General features: G+C 32.4%; 3 protein-coding genes across 6 annotated transcripts; 1 reads left to right on the top strand and 2 right to left on the bottom strand.

Moving 5' to 3' along the window:
- Positions 1-5,051: 5,051 nt before the first annotated feature.
- On the bottom strand, positions 5,052-11,996 carry LOC8265158 (heparan-alpha-glucosaminide N-acetyltransferase). Of its 4 annotated transcripts, XM_015716967.3 has the most exons (14): positions 11,644-11,996; positions 11,081-11,218; positions 10,928-11,009; positions 10,558-10,634; positions 9,936-10,042; positions 8,827-8,947; positions 8,495-8,611; positions 8,328-8,419; positions 7,847-7,913; positions 7,671-7,749; positions 7,487-7,578; positions 6,165-6,308; positions 5,776-5,890; positions 5,447-5,525 (listed from the first exon to the last, which is right to left on the bottom strand). In XM_015716967.3, exons 1-14 carry the CDS (start codon positions 11,833-11,835, stop codon positions 5,509-5,511), a joined length of 1,440 nt encoding a protein of 479 aa, XP_015572453.1. In that variant the 5' UTR covers positions 11,836-11,996; the 3' UTR covers positions 5,447-5,508. The 4 variants fall into 4 exon arrangements, with proteins under 4 accessions (XP_002515320.2, XP_015572454.1, XP_015572453.1 ...); XM_002515274.4 differs by lacking the exon at positions 5,776-5,890 and having other exon boundaries at positions 5,052-5,525; XM_015716966.3 differs by lacking the exon at positions 5,447-5,525 and having other exon boundaries at positions 5,611-5,890.
- Positions 11,997-15,898: 3,902 nt separating this feature from the next.
- LOC8265159 (endoglucanase 25) lies at positions 15,899-19,170 on the top strand. The gene is made up of 2 exons (XM_002515275.3): positions 15,899-16,453; positions 17,729-19,170. The coding sequence occupies exons 1-2, from the start codon at positions 16,099-16,101 to the stop codon at positions 19,168-19,170; spliced, it is 1,797 nt and encodes a 598-aa protein (XP_002515321.1). The 5' UTR covers positions 15,899-16,098.
- A 106-nt stretch (positions 19,171-19,276) lies between these two features.
- Positions 19,277-22,224, bottom strand: LOC8265160 (probable N-succinyldiaminopimelate aminotransferase DapC). Its single transcript, XM_002515276.3, has 9 exons — positions 21,968-22,224; positions 21,749-21,879; positions 21,585-21,670; positions 21,420-21,514; positions 20,980-21,076; positions 20,583-20,697; positions 20,140-20,294; positions 19,775-19,900; positions 19,277-19,599 (listed from the first exon to the last, which is right to left on the bottom strand). Exons 1-9 carry the CDS (start codon positions 22,147-22,149, stop codon positions 19,396-19,398), a joined length of 1,191 nt encoding a protein of 396 aa, XP_002515322.1. The 5' UTR covers positions 22,150-22,224; the 3' UTR covers positions 19,277-19,395.
- Between the last annotated feature and the right edge of the window lie 336 nt (positions 22,225-22,560).

Here is a 22,560-nt window from a genome sequence, read left to right as displayed (position 1 = left end):
TAGCAATGCGAATTATTGAGCAAGGTATTATCAGAGAAGAAAAGAGTGAGCCTGCATGTGCTTACATATGATCATGGTGAAAGCAAAACCTGTATTTTAATCAGCATTTACAGTCTGATTACCCAGCACAAATACACTCCCCTCACTGATTGAATCACTCGGATTTATAAATAAAAACATTTTACAAAAAGAAATCTTATGAAGTTAACAAAAAATAATATAATTATCATAATAACAAAAAAGATTTTCTATTAATTCTTTTTAAAAGATAGCATGTATACTAATATGAAAATAATGTTGATCCTAATTAAAACCTTTATAAAAGAGAAGAAGATATTAGCTAATAATCCAGAGATTTCGATGGTTATACAGTAATGAATAGCTATAATCTTAGTGTTGGTGACCTCTTTGCACGCGGAAATGTCTTTATCCAAAAGGGTTATCCCAGTGGATAGATATGATCTCAAGATGAAGATTTTTTGTGCCTCAATACGACAAACTCAATTCAAATTCTTTGTATTGATAGCTGCAATGGATAGCTAGTGTACCTGCTTGTATAGTGGCTAAAAGAAACCTATAATACATATATGTTGTTCTTTTGTACCAACCCTGCCTGGTCCATATTCTAACCTGCGGCTCTAGGAACAATAGGAGATCACATCTGTGCTGTGTATCATCATTTTCCCTTTCGGAGAAATTCTTGTTCAATACTGAACCTTGACTGCAACGAAAACAAGAAATATACGAACCCTATCTATGTATGTACCATTATATCATGTAACATCAAGTAGCTAGCCTGCTACCCTATAACTATATATGTCATCATTATACAAGCTGATTCCATTAATCAATCCATAGGTTTTTGAACTTCTTGTCTTCGTATGCATTAGTAGTAGGAACCTTCCAACAAAACTTTAGTTTTTTGAATTTTAGTTCCAATTATTTCAATCACATTATTACTGCACTTGACATCAAAATACTCGATTCCTACTTCAAATCTAATTCAAATGACAGAGAGTTTTTCAATCTAATAATTCATAATTTTTTAATCCTTTCATAAATTAAAAAAAGAAAAAGAAAAAAAAAAGATAGCAGAGTTCTTATTAAAAGGAACCACGAAGCACCCTCCTTTATATCTTATCAGAAGAGACAAAAGGCTGAAGTTAAGAAGTTGCAATATTACATGATCCAGCACCAGGACCTTTATGAATGGCTATTAAGTGATATCTTTAGCACTAAAGATAACTAGTTTGTTTGTAGCTAGTTAGTGCATTATATCTCATCACAGAGTAACACACTTTTCGGCTGTATATATGTAAGATTTTATTCGAGATAAGAGTAATTATTATGATGCGGTGCTACCCAATTCTCGAACATAGGTATTTAACAACAAACATTGAACGTGCTATCCATTGGACTCAGGTGGGGGCTGATATCTGTTGGCAATCCCTGTTATTCTCAAGTAGATAGGTACGTACATGAGTTGTGACATATACATACATATATGTTTTTTGATATTTCTATAAAACCAACCCCTTAAATCATGTGATTTTGTGTCGATATCTGATCGCAACAACTTCAATCTAGGGCCCTTTGTCCCCTTTCTTTTCAATAATATATCCATCTATAGAACTACCCAAGTCTGTGTCTTCAGCTAAGTAGATGAGAATTGCTAACAGTGCTCAAAACAAATGCAGCGCATTATCAGACAGAAGTTGATTTTGTAATCCCTCCTGCGTCTATTTCTGTGTGTATATACATAGTTTTTTTCTTTCTCCGAAAGATATATATACATAGATGTATAAAAAGTAGCTGTATATTTCTTTTTTAATTATTTACTCTTTATATTACATATCAATTTTTATTTATATCACTGTACAGAAGTTTTCACTATGCATCAGGTTATTTTGCAGAATGTCTTCAAGTATTAGCCAAGTAATTATGCTATAGAAAAAGTACGACAGACCCCAATAATGACACGTAAGAGTATAATGATAACAAATCATCCTAATTTTGAAATAAATATCTAACAGCCCTACCGGAATAAATCAATATTTAACAATAAGTTATGATGTCATGACCCATTTGAAAGCTTTGGCATTGTGGCCCAATCTCAATATTGCTGTTCCCTTTTCCATAGTGTTCAAGTTTCCAAAGCCACAGTATTTGTATTCCATGAAATGGAAAACGAATGCATAGTTATAATTCTTAACTTACTTTATAGTTTAAAAAATAATAATAAATATAAAAAGGGGGCAAGGACTTGAAATTCTCTTCATTGTCAATGGGGGTCCATGAAAAGAAAAAAAAAATTCTATCCTAAAATTAGTTTCTTCGGATGACTTGCTTACTATGGATGGACCACATTGAACGAAATAAATAAAATAAATGAATGAACTAAAGTATTTGCATGTGTGCAAATCTTTTTTTATCTGAGATGCAAAATTTATGGACCTATCTTCATACAATGGGCCTTTTTCCAAGTTCAAGAATCTCAGGGTTAAGCCCAGGTCCCAACCTTGCGTCGGCGCATTTTGTTGGATCAAATCAGCTGGCTAGAAGTATAGAACATTGATACCCGATGGCAATTTGTTTTCCGTCTGTATCTGTGTGGCCTGGAAAAAGTTCAGTTGTTTTACTACTTGAATTTATTTCCTTTGATGCTTCATCCGATAATTATAATTGGAGTTCAAGTTTCACATGAAGACTATAACTTCAAGATTCTTCCTGAGTAAATTGCTGGAGATCATAGGCAGTTGCTGTAAACGCCTATGATCATACATTGGTAGCGAACAATTTGGTAATCTGCCCCACCATGCATTCTTGTGCAGCCATTGCCTTTTGGTAGAGAGATCTCTTATTATACTATGAATACTAATAACACTTCAGAAGTTTGTTTCCGTTGCATGAAAAGGAAATGACCATAGCATATTTTGCTAACCTATTAAGCAAGAAATTACCACGTTACTCCTTTTCTTTTGGTTCATTGATCAATTGGCCAGTCTAATGCTTTATAGTAAATAAAATATTAGATTAGCTATCTCTTTGTCTATATTTATTTACACATGTATGCTTCAGTGAAATCTTGCATTTCTTTTAAACTTTAGGATTAATCAGAAAGTACGAAAGAAGAGATAGATAATCTGGGATTCTGTTGCTTGCTTGTTGCTCTGCCAAATTGTTCAAAGAATGAGAAGTTTTCCGTTTAACCTTGAGAGTTAAGCCTGGTAGTTGGAGAGGGAATCATGAGTACTATATTCTGTTTGTTTGTTCTACAACTGTTAGTAATTCAGCATCAGATTCTATAGGTGGCTTCATTACCAGTTGACTACTAACAAAAGGCACATAACAGAAATTCATGAATTGTACAATGTAAAACTAAACAGAACATGCTAACATAGTATATTTCATATAGCAATCTTTCCCTAATTTTCTTCATCATCAGCCAATGAAACATTGCTTAGCCTACTTGGTAATGTTCTCGTGTCATTATCTCTTACCTTTCTGCTTCCGGCACGGCGGCTGCTTGAGCCATAGAGCGCCCTGTGTGCAAGTGCTTTTCCGAAGCGGGGTGGTGCAGTGAATTCCTTGCTGTTAGACGAGGATTCTGCGGACTTCTCTTGGTTGCCGTCAGTGTGAGTGTTTGAGACCTCAGCATTGGCTTTCTCAGTTGCCATTTCTCTCTATCCCTCCCTTGAATATAGAGGTTCTTCGAGAGAGAAGGAAAGACAAAATTGTGGGCAAGACACACAGCTAATAGCTACTTAATTATATGGGGCATAAAAATGACAAAAAGAAAAATGATCTTTTCCCAGTTCACATCAGGATATGGTGGTGGAATCTGAAGCTGGCAAAGTTGGAAGGGTATAGAATATGCTAAACAAGAAGTTATATATATGTGTCTTTGAGAGGAAGAAACCAAAATATACCAAAGCAGCAGTCTTTTGATCTGCATTGCCGCTATTTTCGGTATTATACTTTAACCATTTTATCAAAGACAAGAAATGATCTTGGATATTTAATCCACAGGCTCTTTTTCCTTTCCCTTGTCTGTTTTGATGAAAATTCTTAGAATTCTTTTACAGTAATAAAAACTTAGATTATTCTCTCATCCCGATACTGTTTCCTTTCTATTTAACTCGTATTGAGTTTATAGTTGCTGATGTAACCCAGAGTTTGCTTCTACTGTAAAACCTAATCCTGACGATACAGCATTTCAAGCTCTGGAGTAATTTGTTCATCTTAAGGATTAAACCTGAATCCACTAGAATAGTTACCTTTTTTGTGGAATGCTCCAAAACCTAGGGATATCTTTGAAGTCAAGATTAATCGATCCCACTCTTCTCACTTTTATATATATATATATATATATATATATATTAATTTCTAAAATCTAAATATGTATGTTTAATTTTTCACATATAATTTTTATTTTGATATTTGTACTCTGAACATATGAGATTTAAGTTTATATATAATTTTATAATTTTTTATTATATTTCTAATTAAATACTTATTCTAATTCTAAAAAATACATATTAAATATATTTTAATATTATATTAACTAATAAATAATTTTCTATTCAAATAATGATAAAGATATTAATTATGATTTAATATTAACTAATAAATAATTTTTTAATCAAATAACGATATTAATTTTATTTTAAAAATAATATATTAATTATGTTTTAATATTATATTTAACTAATAAATTAATTTTCTAATTAGATATAAATTTTAATTTTTTAAAAATAATATTTTAAATTATATTTTTAATATTATATTCAATAATAAATTCACTTTTAATTATACAATAAATTTTAATCTTTAAAAATAACATCTTAAAATAGTAATATGAATTGTATTAATATATAATTTATATGATATTAAAACTAATTAATAAGAAATTTTAAAATAACTTATATTATTACATTAATAAAATTTTAAAATTTTTAAAAATTAAATATATTTAAAAATAATTAAGTTATCATTATTTTTAAAATTTTATAAATTAATATTAAAGTATATCTATCAATTTAATTTTAAGTGATATTGATACATTTGGAAGAAAATATATCATTATATCGACTACTCTTTCAATTTCTGAATGCAACTTCAATTCTTCTTTCTTTTTTATTGCAATTATTTATTTATATTTTTGGTTTGTTTGAATTTAGTTTTTTTTTTTTTTTCACTTTTTAGAAGCCATTTTTTCCATCAATAGTATTGATAATCAAGTCTTATTTATTTGATGAATTTATATTTTATTTTTATTTTTATTCCTTTTATTATTAGGTTATCCCGCAACTGCAAGATGGTAAACCAGTCGGAGTAGAATGTGCGCTGTTTCTGGCTTTTGGAGTCGGAGTTATTCCCCGTTACCTTCTCTTCTTCTTTCGAGTGAGAACAATCAAAAGCGATAGAACTTTTTTCTTTCTTTTACTTTCCCCCCCTCTCGTCTTTTCCAGCTCGAGGGAATGACTTGAATCATAAAATATCTCGTCTCTATCTGTCTCCAACACCTGTAGACAGTCAAGTTAAAATTAACCTGTTTTACAAATTACAGGTTAACCTATTAAATTGAACAATCAATTTAACATGTTAGAATTGAACAATCAGTTTAACATATTAGGATTAAAGGCTTAGTTATAAATCAAGTGCAGCACAGAAAGTATCCATAGTATATTGTCAAAAAAAACAAAAAGCTAGTGGTATGCACGTGAACTTTAGAATATGTACATGGTTTTCACAGTTTTACATAAACGCCCTTACAGTGTAGGAAACCGGCAACAAGGCCCCAAAATAAGATTTCCGCAATCACAAAAGCTAGGGTGCCCCACTTCTCTGAATGGAGCATGGCCCGTAACAGAAATTCTGTTCCATCAACCTGGAAGTCGTTTTTGGCCAAGTTAGCCTATAAACTATATCTTCTTGGTAAAGTACGAGTTGAATCACGCAGTACATAATCCAAGCAGACTCTCTATATCCATCTTATTTTGCAGAAAAATACTTCATTTAGAGACTTCTAATAACTAACAAGGGAACTACTTTCTTTTCTCTTTGAAGAGTAAAAACTAGAACAAATATCATGGGGGAAGGAGGAGGGAAAGGGAGGAGATAACTAAGTGGCGGCTGTAACCAAGACGAGATGAAGGCCTTACCAAGTTGTTTTCAGGTGATTGCCAGTAGAAACCTTGCAGAGCTGCTGGGAAAAGGTCACAGGCTGCCAAAGCATAAATAATGAGTGCATTCATTCCCATCCACTGAAGAATTGCTATTGCCTTCCTAAAATGTTTGACATCAACCTGCATCACATATGGTTGAATGCAATTTCTCCTATTAGCAATAGTACCGTAAGATAAGAAGGTGCCTTTCAGAAATACATTTCAACCTAACGCAAGAAGTTTCTATGCAGCCTCATCAATTCATAACCACTTCCATGATTCCCAAGCATGATTTGTTATACTGTTATGAAAAATATGTTGACCTGCACCTAGAAAGCTATGACAGTTCCTCTACCAGTATGTATGCGTAAATAAATAGGGAAAAAAAAAAGAGCCATGGCTATTATGGCTTTAACTTAAGAATTTGGTGCAAATAAATGAAACTAGCCTTTGGAGAAACCTATGCAACAAAATGTATCAAAATTGGGGATGGCAATACATACCATAATTCTAGCAAATAAGCAGCCAACTTCGAATAAGATTTGGTTTTCTATACTCGTGTAAGACATTCCCATCTCCAAGAAATACACTTGGCAATTACCAAACACTTGATTCAATTGACCAACATGAGATATGCTCTTTAAGGTCCAAAAAGCCTCGAGCAATGTGAATAGGAAGGCATATTCTGATATATGACAGTAATTTAATTTAAGTAGCTATGTGCACCTCAAAAGTCACATTGATTTAATCATTTGGAACGGCAGGAGCCTGACATCGCTTTCATCACCTTCCCTTATAGTCTAGTGCACCTCAAACACTTGTTCTACAGGACCCTGATCAACTTGAGCAGTATATCATAAAATAGAACGTGAAGGAGATGGAGACATTATCAAATGCTCATCCTCAACAAAGATACATGCAAAGATTAAGGATAATTTACACGGGTAGTCATAATAAATTACCTTCACAAATTTTGAATATATATTCCCAATACCAATTGCTCAAAGCCTTTTGCAACTTTAGTGATAATCATATCTCATGTAGCTTGAATAAAGCAAGGCTTTCATAATGGAGTTCAAGTGTGTTGTCTGGAGATGGGAATGGCAATTAGACACTCTTTGCTAAGAGAATTACCAAGACTCAGAAGTTCTTTATTTATTCTCGAGGAATTATGCTGTTGTATTACCAACTTTGCCTTGTCGGAATTCATAAATATTCTTGGCTATTGAGATGTTTCCTTTCATGGTATCATCCAAAGGTAAAATATACATATATCTATATACGCACACACGCATGCCAAAGTAGGGCGATAAACTCACTGCATAAAAGATGATGGTTAAAAGCAAGCCTGATGCTCCTGTAGTGATGCACGTATAGCTCAATGTATAAAGTGGTTTAGAAAAAGGAATGCCTGCAATATTCACAAATATCATCCAGAGAAAACAAAGTGGATCTTCTCAAGAAATAGACAATTCTCAATAGATCATTTTAATATGTAATTACCAATCAGTTTCAAAACAAATCCAGTAACCAGCAAAGAGAAAGAAGAAATCAACCACACAAGTATCCTCTGCATGTGGTCCTGTAGTAAACAAGTATAGCATGACTATTAGCAGATTCCATCAAACTGCAGCATCGAGACAAATCTATGAGCATTTACATGACAATAAGTATCATACCTTCAAATGAACAAGTACATGTCCAAACTGCAGTCCCAGAAGACAGGTAACAGCAGCCATCAAGGAACTGAAATTTTTTTTATCGGTATAACAATTTAGTGTTCATATTCGAGTACCTAGACTGTAAACAATATCAACTGATGCTAAAATGTCTTAGTTTGTCAAATGATGAGATTAATGACATGGAACTTAAGCAAATGATTTATGCAAAGATTTATTGAGCATTCTGAAGTGCCCAACAGGTTTGCATAATCAGAAATCTTGAATTTATGAAGGTCAATATCTTCTTACATTATCATTCGAGTATTTAATCATATAGCTAGAAATGCACATGTTTGTCATCCACAAATTTCAGTTTCAGGCTCCTTCTCCACTGAGGTAAAAGTTTAATAACCAAGTCTGATACTGGCATGTAACAGTTATAAAGAGGAGAGGGAAGAAGAAGAAGAAGAAGAGAATACAAAATAAAGGCAAAAGTAACCTCAAGATACCCTCAGGATCAAATGGAGCAAGACACCACGGAGGTGAATTTGGTGGCAGAGGTCCATAGTCAGGAGAGTTAACACTACATTGCTGTGAGAACAAACAAGATTAAAATACTTGATACAGGAAAGAAACTGACTGCTAGAAAATTATCCAGGGAAGCACCTTTGTTCTTCTGTAGACAGGACGCTGATATAGATGATGTTCACCAAGAAGAAATCGATCAATCAGCCCAACTGCATTACAAGGAGGTTCAAGACTTCCTCTTACCCCACAAATCACCTAGAGGAGACATATGTCGGTCCCAATTAATTCCAGAACATAAAGAGTGAAAACACATGAGACAGAGAAGAATGGAACTAAAGCTCTATATTAACAAGAATTAGTTTGACGAATTATTGAATAGCTTCTGAGGGAAAGAGTTATCATTTGTACTGACTGTCTACACTTTTCATAAGATTTTGTCATTAAGAGCAAATTTATATGATTCAACTCACAGTTTGAGTACCAGATCCATAACCAAACAAATTGATGCTTGAAGCTTCAAATTCCCAGTTTGGAACAAAAAGGAAATATAACAAGCACGTGTACAAGGAGCATAGTATCAAAGAAACCATCCTACAAAATAAAGCAAAGTCTTGCTTCAGAATGTTGACAAGACATAAAGAATAGACCTTCATAATCTTAGCCAACTTAAAGATGATTTGTTAGTTCATATGAAAAAAAACAGTACTTTTGTCTTGACACCCATAATGAATATAAGTTGGGCAATATGATAAACCTAGTTTTTAGGCATTCTATCAATTTACCTGATCATGACAAGACTTAGTATATAATTATATAAGTCATCTACCATCTGGTTTTTTCTTCTGTTCTTCACAAAAAATTATGGCTTGATAGTAACATCCAGAATATATTAGCAGCCTGATGTGAACAGCAAATACTTAAGAAAAAGCATCTTATGTATAAAAGACGTCCAGAATTTTGGTCTTGAGAATTAGTATAACCCCAATTCTACTTCCAATTTCACTTTGAATCCTAATCTCATTCGTTCAACATATTAGTGTTAGGAACAAGTAGAACCCATAAAAAATTTTGCAACTCATTCGCAATTCCATTATAATATATTTAGAACATTGAGTTTTAATTATCATTTGGATTTTCATAACTCAAATTTTTGGAAAATGATTGAGAATTCATTTACAATGTCACAATTTTAATTCCACAAATTCATTATAATTAAAATAACTTGCATTAAATTGATGGAACATTCAAATAATTTGTAGAGAGTAAAAGACTACAACACCCACCAACCCCCCCAATCCCGCCCCACACAAACTGATTAGATAAATCTCTCCTTGCTAACCATCTCTCTCTCCACATATAGTAAATAGTGTACCACTTAATAACTCATTTGTTTATAGACTCTGGTTTCGGAAATCAAAATACAAGTGATTTTAATTGCATGTTTATTTGATTCCAAATGTACCGTAAAGTGCAAATAAGAGAAACCCCAATCAAACTTGCCCCTCTCTGACCATCCAGTTTGCTTGAATAGCAAGGTTATAAAAGATGGATAATTCTATTTCTACGTAACAGAACTAACCACTGAGCATAGTATTTCTTCATAAAAGCCAAAGGTGAGTCAACTATGCAATGGTTGACAAGCCAGATCTCTGAAATTGAAGCGAAAAGATACCCAATTGATATTCTCTACAAATCATAGAAAGATAAGCTTAATAAACATATAAGAGCATGGGTCTGAAGTAAAACTTCACTTCCAAAGTTTGTTGATCATAAAAGAAAAAAGGCTTTTAAAAAGAAAAATTAAATGACATTGACTACAGGATCATTTGCAATTCTTCCAATGCAAAAGAGATATAAACATTCAAGTCAGATGTACTTAAGAATCAGAGTCCTCTCTTATTCATGTAAAAGTAATGCAGGTTGCCAACTAACATAACAACTCATTGAACTGTCTCTATAATTTCGATAATAGGCATTTGAATTGTAAGTAAATCCAAGCATTTCCACAAATTCACATCTCTCGGATCCAAATTCTCTAAACCTACAATATGCATAATGCATTTACTTGTCCAGGAATGAAGAGTGAAGCAGCTAGAGAATCCAAAGATCAAATCACTTTTGACAGAGCGATGGTCGTACAAGAATAAACTATGCCAACAAGAACACCCAAATTGATGCAACTGATGATTTAAGAATTTTACCTGTAATACACCCAGCCAGCGTATCTTGAGCACATCAATCCCATAGGTTAGGTGGTTACGCCCATGAAAATATCCACCTGAGGCCAAGAAGAGATTCAGAGCCATGCTTTATTAGCATAATGTCAACAGTGCAAGAATAGAAAATCAACTCCTGTAAACTGTTATACACATCAATGCAAGAAAAAAGTGGTCATCCGTAATCTATAATGCACATGAAAAATAGTATTACTTTACAGACTGGAAAATTAATTACCAATGCAGAGAAAATTTTAAAAAATATATATATGAATAAAAGACTAATCAGTCATGAGTCAATAACTTGGATTGCAATAAAGTAATTATTATTCCACATTACCAAATAGCAACCTACCTTGTAACAACACACCCAAAAGAAATAGTTTAATTGTCCTCAGCATGACTTTCTTTGTTGCAACTGATTTGCTAGATATTTTCTGCATAATACCACGTTAATTGACACCATCAAATTACAATTACAATCTCGAAACTTGAGAAATTTGCTTACCTTAAATACTAAACTGATAGAAACGCCAACACCAAAGAGAAAAAAGGGCATAACGAAATCTGCTAGTGTCACACCAAACCATGGGGAATGATTAATTGAAGGGAAAGCTCCTCCAGCATCATCAACTAAAATCATCAGCTGTTAAAAAAAAAAAAAAACTATAAAATGCAATCAAACTTAAAAGATAATTACAACCCAGTACCTTAAAAGATAATTACAACCCAGTACCCTTGACATTATTCATAAACAGGTAGCAAAGTATTGAATTAGCTTAATCAAGTGACTAACAAACTATCTCAAAGCAATGTAAAAATTAATCAAGTATCTTCTTTCATTAATCTCCGTGTAACTCTTTAACAGATAATCCTTGCCTTAACAAAATAATCCTACTAATTTCTTAATCTATACACATAATACAAAGTAACAATAAAAGAGCACTAAGATTATCACAACAAATACACCTCTAGTTTCTTTTTAAGTCCAACTGGCACAATAAAAAAAAGTAATAAACAACAGAAACATTTGCTGCCAGCTCATCAAATTTTAATTTGTTTGATTCGTACCGCGATTGTGAGACCACGGAAGACGTCGAGGGACATGAGCCGTTGATTAGGTGTAGGAGGCGGAAGTGCTTCCCGTTCATCCGATGATGATGAGGAAGGTGCGATCTCTTCTTCTTTTTCGTCTTCATCATTATAGTGGTGGAGAAGGCTTTGCCGCTGTTCGTCTTCTGCGACTGTGATCAGAGCGGACATTTTAATTATTTCTCTCTATGGTAAGTCTGTTTTGGTTTCAGTTGTTGCCCATTCTCACTCGGCTGATCAATTTCTCCAGAGAAGAAGGCGGTAATCACTAATTAGTGATCAGGCGCGCGTGAAATACGTATGCGGTATCTTGGAATAGTCAGCGGTTAATCAATTCATTTATCTGAATTTATTTTTGGCTTAATTGCCAAATAAATACTAATATTTTTTTATATTTATTCATAAACATATATTATTGTAGTTTTATTTTTTTTAATATCAATTTTTATTATAATTGTTATTAAAATTATTATCTAAAATTTACTAAGGTGTCTGCGATTTCAGTTATAAGAAAAGAAAACCCGGTGTTAGAGTTGCTAACTCAAATTAGACACTTTAAAGAATTTCTTTTATTATTTTAATTTAAAAGTCTAAAAACCTAAGATGCTTTCGACTATTGCAATAAACAAAAGAGAAAAAGAAGAATTATAGCTTTAAAGAATTTCTTTTATTATTTTAATTTAAAAGTCTAAAAACCTAAGATGCTTTCGACTGTTGCAATAAACAAAAGAGAAAAAGAAGAATTATAGCTTGATAAGAAGTTAGATTGGAAAATTTCTTTTAATTATAAAAAATATATATTATTAAATTATTATTTATTTAGATAATATTATTTTTAGTTATGAGATGGGTAATGCTTACTTAGTTGTATTTCTATTATTATCGGAACTGTAGCTGTGTTACAATTAGTAGTTTTATTAAATATTAAATTAAAATTCATACTAAAATACGTTATTAAGATGTGAAAAAAATAAAACACTACGTTTTAAATAATATATAAAATACAGTATTTATTTAGTAATTATATTTTTATTTTATTGTAATTATATCTTTTTTCTATCTTTTTCAATGTCATTCTATATGAATTTTATAATTATTCATTATAAGGGTATTGAGTTCTTCCTCTATGAGTGGTAAAGATAAAAAAAATTAAATTAAATCCAACATTCAAACAATCGGACTCGTCAAAAGACATCCATATAAAGTCGATACGTAACTTAGTGCTATTGAGTGAAACGTTCTTTCCGTAAAATTATAATTTACTACTACGTGTCGAGATTATTATGAATAGATTCTCATTAATGGAATACTCATATCTCTTATAAAAAATAAAATTAGAGGGTGTTTGGTTCAAAAGACTTAATGTAATTGATAGTTGTTTCTCACTGAACAATTATACGTTTGATCATGACTAAAAAACACTAATTGATAGATCAGCTGATAATTATACTTTATAATTTTTTTCTTATCAATTGATACTAATTTGATTTATTCATTTATTTAGATACTATTATTTTTATTAAAATTTATTATTAATAATTTACTTTAGATTAATATTATATAAGAAATAATTATTATTTTAAAATTATTTTTAATAGTTAAATAGTTATAACATTTATAATTATAGTATTTGAAATTATAAATATTTATTAGTAAAATTTAAATTTAAATTTTTACTTTTAAAATAATTTTGATAATAAATACAATTAAACTAAAAAATTAACTATAATATTTTTAATTATTATAAGTTATTTTTATTAATTTATATTATTGAATATAATATAATAAAATAAAACATATTTAACAATAAATTAAATTTTCAATAGTCATTTAATATACTAATACCAACTGCTAATAAAATTTTACTATCAGCCATCAGCTACTAGTTATTAGTCACTAAGTACTAACTGCATTGATCAACTGAACCAAACAGACACTTAATAACTCTAACTCAAGTTTCACCTGTTGCTAAAGTTACATTTAAATTACCGATATTGAAAAATATATTTAATTTTTATTTTATATATTCGTTATTTTAATAAACTATAAACTGCTTCTCAAATTTATTTATGAGATATGCAAGAAAAATATCAATTTACTTATTTGTGGAAAAATAATTAAATATTACTCGAAAAGAAACACTTCAAAACTTACTCGTCACAACTGCCATTTAGGTGATCCTATTCTGACTTCCCTAGAACTTTCAAGACACAGTTCTCTGCTGGTGGAGTAATAGAAGTTTTGAGAATTCAAGAGAAGGTCACGACGAGACGAGCCGTTTATCATTACGATAGGTGTCAAGTGGGAGTGCAGTGATAGCATGTTGGCTTATGATTTATTTTACGTTGAGTAAATTATTTTATTTACTAAATATCAGGTATGAAGTGCGTTTTTGTTTTTTATTGTTTTGCTCATAGTATATTATTTTGACACATTAAGATTCAAGTTTATGTATAATTTTATAATTTTTTTTATTAATTTATTGATTAATAAGTTGCATTCTAATTAAACACTAATTCTAATCCTAAAAAATAATATATTACTAATAAATTATTTTTATAATTAGATAATGATTATTTTAAAAAATAGTATACTAATTATATTTTAATATTATATTAATTAAAAAATTAATTTTTTAGTTAGAGAATAATTTTAATTACAAAAATGATATTTTTAAATATTTTATTTACTAATAAATTAATATTTAATTATATAATCATTTTTAATTTAAAAAATAGTAATCACAATTACATTGATAGTATTAATTTATATAATATTAGAGTCAATAAATAAATATTTTAAAAATAATTTATTTATAGTATTAATTTAAAGATATATTAATAAATAAATATTTTATTAATATAATAATATAAATGAAATTTTAAAAAATTAAAAATATTTAGTTTGCTATTATTTTTAAATATTATAAATTAATTTTAAATATTAAATAATTGATTAAATTGTATTTATAAATTTAATTTTATAATCAAAATAATAATAATAGTCATGTAACGCACGAATAGAGAACTAATGATTATTAAGTTTCTAATCTTATAAAGATCCTAGTGTTGGATAAAAAATAAATATATTTGTATAAAAATGAGAATTTATATATATATATATATATATATATATATATATATAGTATGCTAAATTTTGTATGAAACTCTACTTACAATATTCTATAAAGTTACATCAGTGAGGAGAATTTTATAATATATTTAAAATTAAAATAAGATATTTTAAATTAAAAATTTAGATAAAAAAATAATTAATAATTATGTATTAACACGAGTAAATTATTAATAAATATAATAACTCATCATATATATATATAGTATTTAATCAATAATAATAATAATAATAATATTGATCTTTTACAAATTCATATTATTAATTCAATCACTTTTATTTATATCTTATGCTATTTATTGACTCATTTATACGTCTCCCACTTTTCAACCTTTTTTTTTTTTCTTTTCCAAAATGGAGGGATATAGTTTTAGGTGTTACAAGCCAACTGGAATATTTGATATCCCTGAAATCTTACTTTAATTCCTCTTCTTCTTTTTTTTTTTTTCTTTTTACTACTCAAACAAAAGCTACATTTCTTACCTTTTATTTTCTCTCCGATTTTCTCAAACACAACCGAAACTTTGGTGAAATTATAACTAAAACTGTAGCCTATTACTTATAATTAAAAGTTAGAAATGCTTTCCAACTTTTAGATATTCTTTCAGTATACAATATTGTAAGAGATTTTTTTCCAAAACTAATTGTTTACTTATTTATATTATATGTGATAAAAATAAATTATTTGTATGAAAGAACAACAAATTCTTAATAGAAATTGGTCGTTCGGATAATTAGATCATAATGGGTTAGTAAGAAAGAGCAAATTCTTTTATATTTGTATCATTAATTAATTTATTAAAAATTAATTACTTTAAAATAAAAAAAGTGACCACTGCCGTCTAAAAACGATGGCATGAAAAATGAGAAGAAAAGGAGATGATTAGAGTTTTTTTTTTTAATATTTATAATTATTTGCAAAGATTTCAGCAAATTAACCAAATAGTTTAGATTTGCAAAAGCTTACTGTAGTTTATCCTAATTCCTAATAGTGTTAACTGCGGTACGTAAATGGATAGTTGTGTGGCAGTCATCATCTTCCCTAGAAAAACTTATCTGATACATTTCCTAAGAAGAGAGAGAAATTAAATGGGTAATAAATAATAATGCTACATACATGGTATGTAGTTCTCTCCATAAGGTTTAAGATTACTTCCTTTCCCTATTCATTTCATATACAAAAACCTTTGACAGCTTTGCTTCCATTTTTCCTTTTACGTACCAGTTATAAGCATCAATCAACAGAGCTTTAGCAAACAAAAAAAGAAGCCAGAAATTTAGGGGAAAAAAGAAAAAACAGATATGTTAGACAGAAACATATGGGGTGGTTCTTTTGAAATAACCCCCGCAACTCCATCCTTCGACGACGGCGACGTTGACTGCGACAGAGGAGCGTACAGGTCGCAATCAGAGGAGGAGGTGAAACAGAGCTGGCTGTTGAGACCAGACAAAGAGACTGAGAGGAGGAAAAAGAGATCGAGTTACGTGGACGGCATGATAATAAGGACTTTGTTTGTTGTGGTAGTTTTGGTGGGTTTTATTGCCGTCGTTGTTACAGTCGCGACCAAAAATAACAGTCACTGGCATCCGCTGCCTGGCCCTGACAACTATACCATCGCACTCCGTCAGGCGCTCATGTTCTTCAACGCCCAACGATGTATGCTCTCTCTTGTCCCTGTATTTTTTCTGCATGAATGTCGCCAACTCTGTCCCTATAAGCTTTGCACGTTTTTTATTTTTTAAATTAACATTATTTATCCTAAAATTTTGGTTAGTGTAAATTTTTAATACTATTTAATCATCTTAATACTTCCTTTATTATTTGAAAATCTGTAATTGCATATTAATATATACTTTTATATTTTAATATCTTTTAATGGGATGTTACTATTGATTTTAGAAAAGAAAGTTGATTACTTTGCATAAAATTAATCTATTTGGTTTACTTATTTTTATTATTTATTATTTGCTACTGACTAAGAAAAACTAAAATATGGATTGAGTTTTCTATATATTTTGTTAATATTATTACAATACAGAGTTGGCAATGCTGTGAGCTACAAAACTACATTGTCTTTCTATATTAGCATCTTACATAAAATCACAATCTAATGAAATATTGCCATGTGAAAAAATAATTAGCTGATTTTCTTTTATTATTAGCGAAGAGTTAGTGGAGAGTGTTTTTTAAAATTTTATTAATCATTTTTTATATGTTAAAAGAACATTTCATTTTATCCGGGAAATGGTAAGCTGAGTATTTCGGTGAGTGGAGTATTTATGAACCCAACTCACTTCTAGCAAATTGATGAACTTATTTTGAGAAAGGAAACATTTAATTAATCCATCAAACTCCAAAGATTTCTATTGGGAACTAGGAGAGTAGGGGACCATTCCATAGTGTAGCAAAGTTCTTTTTTCCCATTGGCTAGTAATGATCGACGAAATGTAGATTGTATTGTGCTTTTTGGTAAGAGTCATTGAAGGAAGACTGCATCCCGTGCAACACTTATCCGTGTGAGAGTATAAATAATAAATAGTGATAAATTTTAGTTATTGTGCAAGTATTAACAGTACATTTAATTCGTCCTATAAAAAAAGTTCAGTTTAATCTGAATTTGTGAACTTCGCACTATGATTATTTGTAAAATCTGTGAATGTCTTTAACCTGTATAGACTTCAAAATATATTGTACGATTAAGAAGATATTCCAATATTTTCCATCAGACCATCCATTTGAAAAAAAATAAAATGAAAAAGGCATATATGTTTTGTTTCAATTGTTCATGTTGCTCTAATTTAATAATAGAGATTGAGATTTGAGTGTTAGAAAGCTTCAACGAGAAATATGATGACCAATCTCCAAATTATAGTCCTCATTCTTCCTAGTGATCTCCTGACAATTTCTGCTCAATTAACTAAATGCGTGCAGCTGGAAAACTTCCGAAGGAAAATAATGTTTCATGGAGGGGTGATTCCGGCTTGAAGGATGAAATAGTTGGTGGCTACTACGACGGAGGTAATGCCATCAAGTACACCTTCCCAGCATCTTTTGCCATGACCATCCTGAGTTGGAGCGTGATCGAATACAGTGCAAAATATGAAGCTGCTGGAGAACTAGACCACGTCAAAGGCATCATTAGATGGGGCACTGACTACCTTCTCAACGCCTTCAATTCCTCTAGTAAATGGATAAGCAATATAGCCTCACAAGTTGGGGGAGAGCATGATCAACACTGTTGGATGCGACCAGAGGACATTGATACCGATAGTAACTACCCACGTCATGCAACCTGGTGTTACAACTGCCCAGCTGTGGCCGCAGAGACGGTAGCTGCATTAGCTGCTGCATCTATTGTATTCAAGGAGAGTGGAGACTATTCAAAGAAACTTGTCCATGGTGCTGAAAAGCTGTTTCAGTTTGCTACTAAAGGTCAAGGTGAGAATTATAAAGGAATTCCAGACCCACCCACGACCGTCTACAACTCTAGCGGTTTCTGGGACGAGTTTGTTTGGGGTGGAGCTTGGTTGTATTGTGCAACTGGAAATGATACCTATCTTCAATTTGCTACCTCTCCTGGCCTGGCCGAAAAGGACACTGCTTTCTGGGGAGGCCCAAATCGCGGTGTACTAAGCTGGAACAATAAGCATGCCGGGGCTCAGTTGCTTCTAAGCCGTATGAGGATTTTCTTGGGCTATGGCTACCCATACGAAGAAATGTTGAGCACATTTCAAAACCATGTAGAAGACATCATGTGCTCGTACCTTCCAGCTTTCCCAACCTTCAAGCGAACCAAAGGAGGATTGATCCAACTCAACCACGGTCGACCAAGGCCTCTTCAATATGCAGCAAATGCAGCTTTCATGGCTACACTCTTCAGTGATTATCTTGAAGCCAATCTGGTATCGGGATGGCAATGTGGACAGGAATTTTACACCAATGAAGCTTTGCGCAATTTTGCAAGGAGCCAGATTGATTACATCCTAGGTAAAAATCCTTGTGATATGAGTTATATTGTAGGCTTTGGCAGCCATTTCCCGCAGCAAGCACACCATCGAGGTGCTTCAATCCCAAACAGCAAGGTCAAGTATAGATGTAAAGATGGATGGCAATGGCAAGTTAGTCGAAGACCAAATCCAAATACAATTATAGGAGCCATGGTTGCGGGTCCAGATAAGGAAGATGGGTTCCAGGATATCCGTTACAACTACAATTACACTGAGCCTACAATTGCGGGAAATGCAGGTCTCATTGCTGCTCTTGTGGCTTTGACAGGTGGAAGGACTTCTAAAATTGACAAAAATACCATATTCTCTGCAATTCCTCCACTGTACACATTTGAACCACCACCTCCAGCACCTTGGACACCATGACATGCTTCTAAAGCACTCATTTTTTAAACAACAAATGCTACTTCCGATCAAGTCGGCAATTCCTTTTTAATTGTGATTAGATCAGCATCGTATAAACTGCAAGTTCTAGAATCCAATATATCGCAGCATTGACTTTCATGATAGTTCAATTACAGTATCATATCCATTTTGAATAATTGACCATTACATATTTATTCTAACCAAGTTCAGACAACCTGGAACACCCTATAACATCTGAAGCTTACCTAGGTTTTGCGCTGCAGCGGCCAATGTAGCCCTGCTTTTGCAGAAAGCAAACCTGACGTATCTCTTCTGATAGTTAAAATTTGCCTGAGATGAACTCTTCACTGGTAAATCTGTGTGAAAGAATCCACGACCTGGTACAGCAACCACCCCTGCCTGTTCTATTAACTTCTTAACAAATTCTACCTGATTAATCAAAATGCAACATTAGCACAAGGGAGAAACAAAATACTTAAGTTAGCACCAGCGTCAGATATCTGCTTGTGTGAGGCATTATAACAAATTTGAAATGAACACTGCAGAACAACTAAAGAATACAGACTTTCACATTAACAGCCAATAAAGTAAACAATGCACTCACATCAGAAAGTGTGGAAATTTCAGGAAGCTCAGCAAATAGAAAGAATGAACCCTGAGGCTTAAACTGAATTTGAAAACCAACACCAGAAAGCAACTTCACAACGTAATCTCGTTTTGATTCATAATCCTGAAAAAACAACAAAAATGATGTTAGCAATGAACTATTCCTCTCCTAGTTCATAAATCACACTCCACCCCATCCCAAAGGAATTTGACCCCGGGAGCTCCCAGTTAAAGTTCCCAAGATCGATCAATGCTAATGTTCCGCTGGGTACTAGGAGCCATATACCAATTTCTCTATCAACAAGTTATTACAGGCAATTGATCTCACAAAACCAAGTAGAGCTAAAGCTTTTCAACACGTACTTCTCTCAGTGATTCGAAATATTCAGGGGGACTTCTTAAAGCAGTCAAGGCTGCTTCTTGGAAAGGTGCTGGAGCAGAATCTGTGATTTTTACATGAATGTTTCTGATTGCAGATGCAAAGAAAGCTGGAGCAATTGCCCATCCGACCCTCCATCCTAATAGATAATACAGCAACAGTGAGAGTGCAACTTTATGCAATAGTTGATTGCTTGAATACCCTTAGGGCACCTCCAGTTCACTCTAAAATACAGAAGGAATGCAGTTCCCATTATAGGATTCTCTTTCCAGGTATGATATACAAGAACTAATTTTCTGTTAGTGATGAAAAGAAGTCAGGCCTTAAAGATACAAATGACAAAGGGATATTATCACAGGTTTACAACACATACAAAAGGAAAAGATATTGCAGTATGAACCAACTCAGAGAAGAACTCTGGTCAGACCTGTGACACTAAAAGTTTTTGATAGGGACGAAGTGATGATGGTCCGCTCTTGCATTCCCGGAAGTGAGGCAAGGGGCATATGTCTTATGTTGTCATATGTTATATGCTCATAAACCTGCAGGTGGAAAAAAAATCCCTTATATTTTCGAGATTTAAGTCACCTTAGGGCATATGTTACTGCAAGTTTGATAGATACACCTTAGATTACAACATCATGAGAAACGAGAGAAGAACCTCTAAACTTGCACCACCCCAACTAACATTAGCAATTTTTAAGCTTTCTTCACTTCCCATTTGATAAAAAACATGTTTCTGCTCCCCTATCTATCATCAACTTAATAACCAAAGTTGCCACAACAAGGAAAAAGAAAAAAAAAAAGCACAAGGATTACCATACTTCATCAGTTATAGCTAGGAAATCCCTTCTGCAGCATGCCCCGGCAATGGTCTCAAGCTCGACTTTGGAGAAAACTTTTCCAGTTGGATTCTGAGGACTGTGCCACTTCATGTCAGCTAAGTTATAAATTTATGATGTTTAAGGCATCATTCTGCAAAATTTTAATCAATCTTAAGAAATATAAAGATTGTAGCATGCCACTATTTCGATTCTTGAATTTCCTCCAAAGTAGAATCCAAGTCTTGAATAAACAAACAGTTACAGACTTAGAGTAGGCAGTTGATTATAGAGTTTCATAGTGATCCAGCAGAGACTATCCAGAAAATCTTTTTCTGAAGTTCGGAAAGTCGTGCAAATTTTATTCAAATTGATTCATTAGGGAAAAAGATATTTAATCTATGCTATGCACTTTATCAATTCTATCAAGTGATTTCTCTAACCTGTTTAGTACAATTGCTTTCGTTCTGTCAGTAAAAGATTCCATTAATTTGCTTGCATCCAAAGTCCAGTACGGAGGATCAAGAGCTACAAATACCTGCAACACTCTGATCCATTATTTTAAAACCATAACTATCAACCTCACTTATGAACAACAGAGTGCTCACAGGAACGCCTCCAGCCATTCTAATGCAGGCCTCATAAGTTTCATATGAAGGATCAAACAGCACAACTTCATCTCCCGGGTCTATAACTGTACAAAAGGAACGAGTAACATGGAGTAAACAGAATAATTATACTGTAAATGAAAGCATAAGAGTATGAACAATACCAGCAAAGATTGCGGCTGCAAATGCTTCAGTTTGGCCACAGCAGATGGCTATATCAGTTTGAGGGTCAACATCTAAACCATGCATTTCCTTCATAATTCCCGCCAAGTGGTCACAAATTCCTTGCACGTGCCTTAGTTTTACAACAGTAGCGTTTTGTTAGTCATAGATTATTATGTTATGACAATTGTATTTTCTAGCATATTAGGAATTCTAGCAACCTGTACTGGTTGAAGTCGGAATTGATGGCGGAAACCGCAGCGTTTTTGAGGTGAGCTGGAGCGGGAAAGTCCGGGAAGCCTTCGGCGAGGTTGATAGCGTTGCATCTTTGAGCTAAGTGGGAAAGTTCTTGGATCGGTGATGGAGTGAATGTCCTTGCAACTGAGGATAGCTTCTTCTCCATGGGCTAGGCTACTGCCTCTCGGTCTGCTCTTTACCTGTCTGTCGCTGTCTCTTTTGCAATTTGTAACTACACATCACGGCCTGGGTACCCGGTTCGCCGAATAAAACACAGTAGGCAAGGCTCATTAGGCCCTGTCTGGGCCCATTCAGGCCTCAGTTATATTTGTATCTATAAAATAGGGATAATTACAAATACTTCCCCTAGAGTTTCTCCTGTTAGCCACTTTCATCCTTTAATTTTCGAGAATGGCATATATCACACTTCTTTCAAACTGTTGTTTTTATATTTACCAATAGAATATAAAATGATAAAAACATATACTTCCTACTTTTTAGAGATTTTCAGCGTTATCTCTATTTTTAAATGAATTATATTTTATTATATTTTCATGCTATATTTGGTTGAAATTTA

This window comes from Ricinus communis, chromosome 1 (genome assembly GCF_019578655.1).
Source record: "Ricinus communis isolate WT05 ecotype wild-type chromosome 1, ASM1957865v1, whole genome shotgun sequence".
Taxonomy (NCBI): domain Eukaryota; kingdom Viridiplantae; phylum Streptophyta; class Magnoliopsida; order Malpighiales; family Euphorbiaceae; genus Ricinus; species Ricinus communis.
Note: the sequence above shows the minus strand (reverse complement) of the source record. Positions and strands in the feature narration are given on the sequence as shown.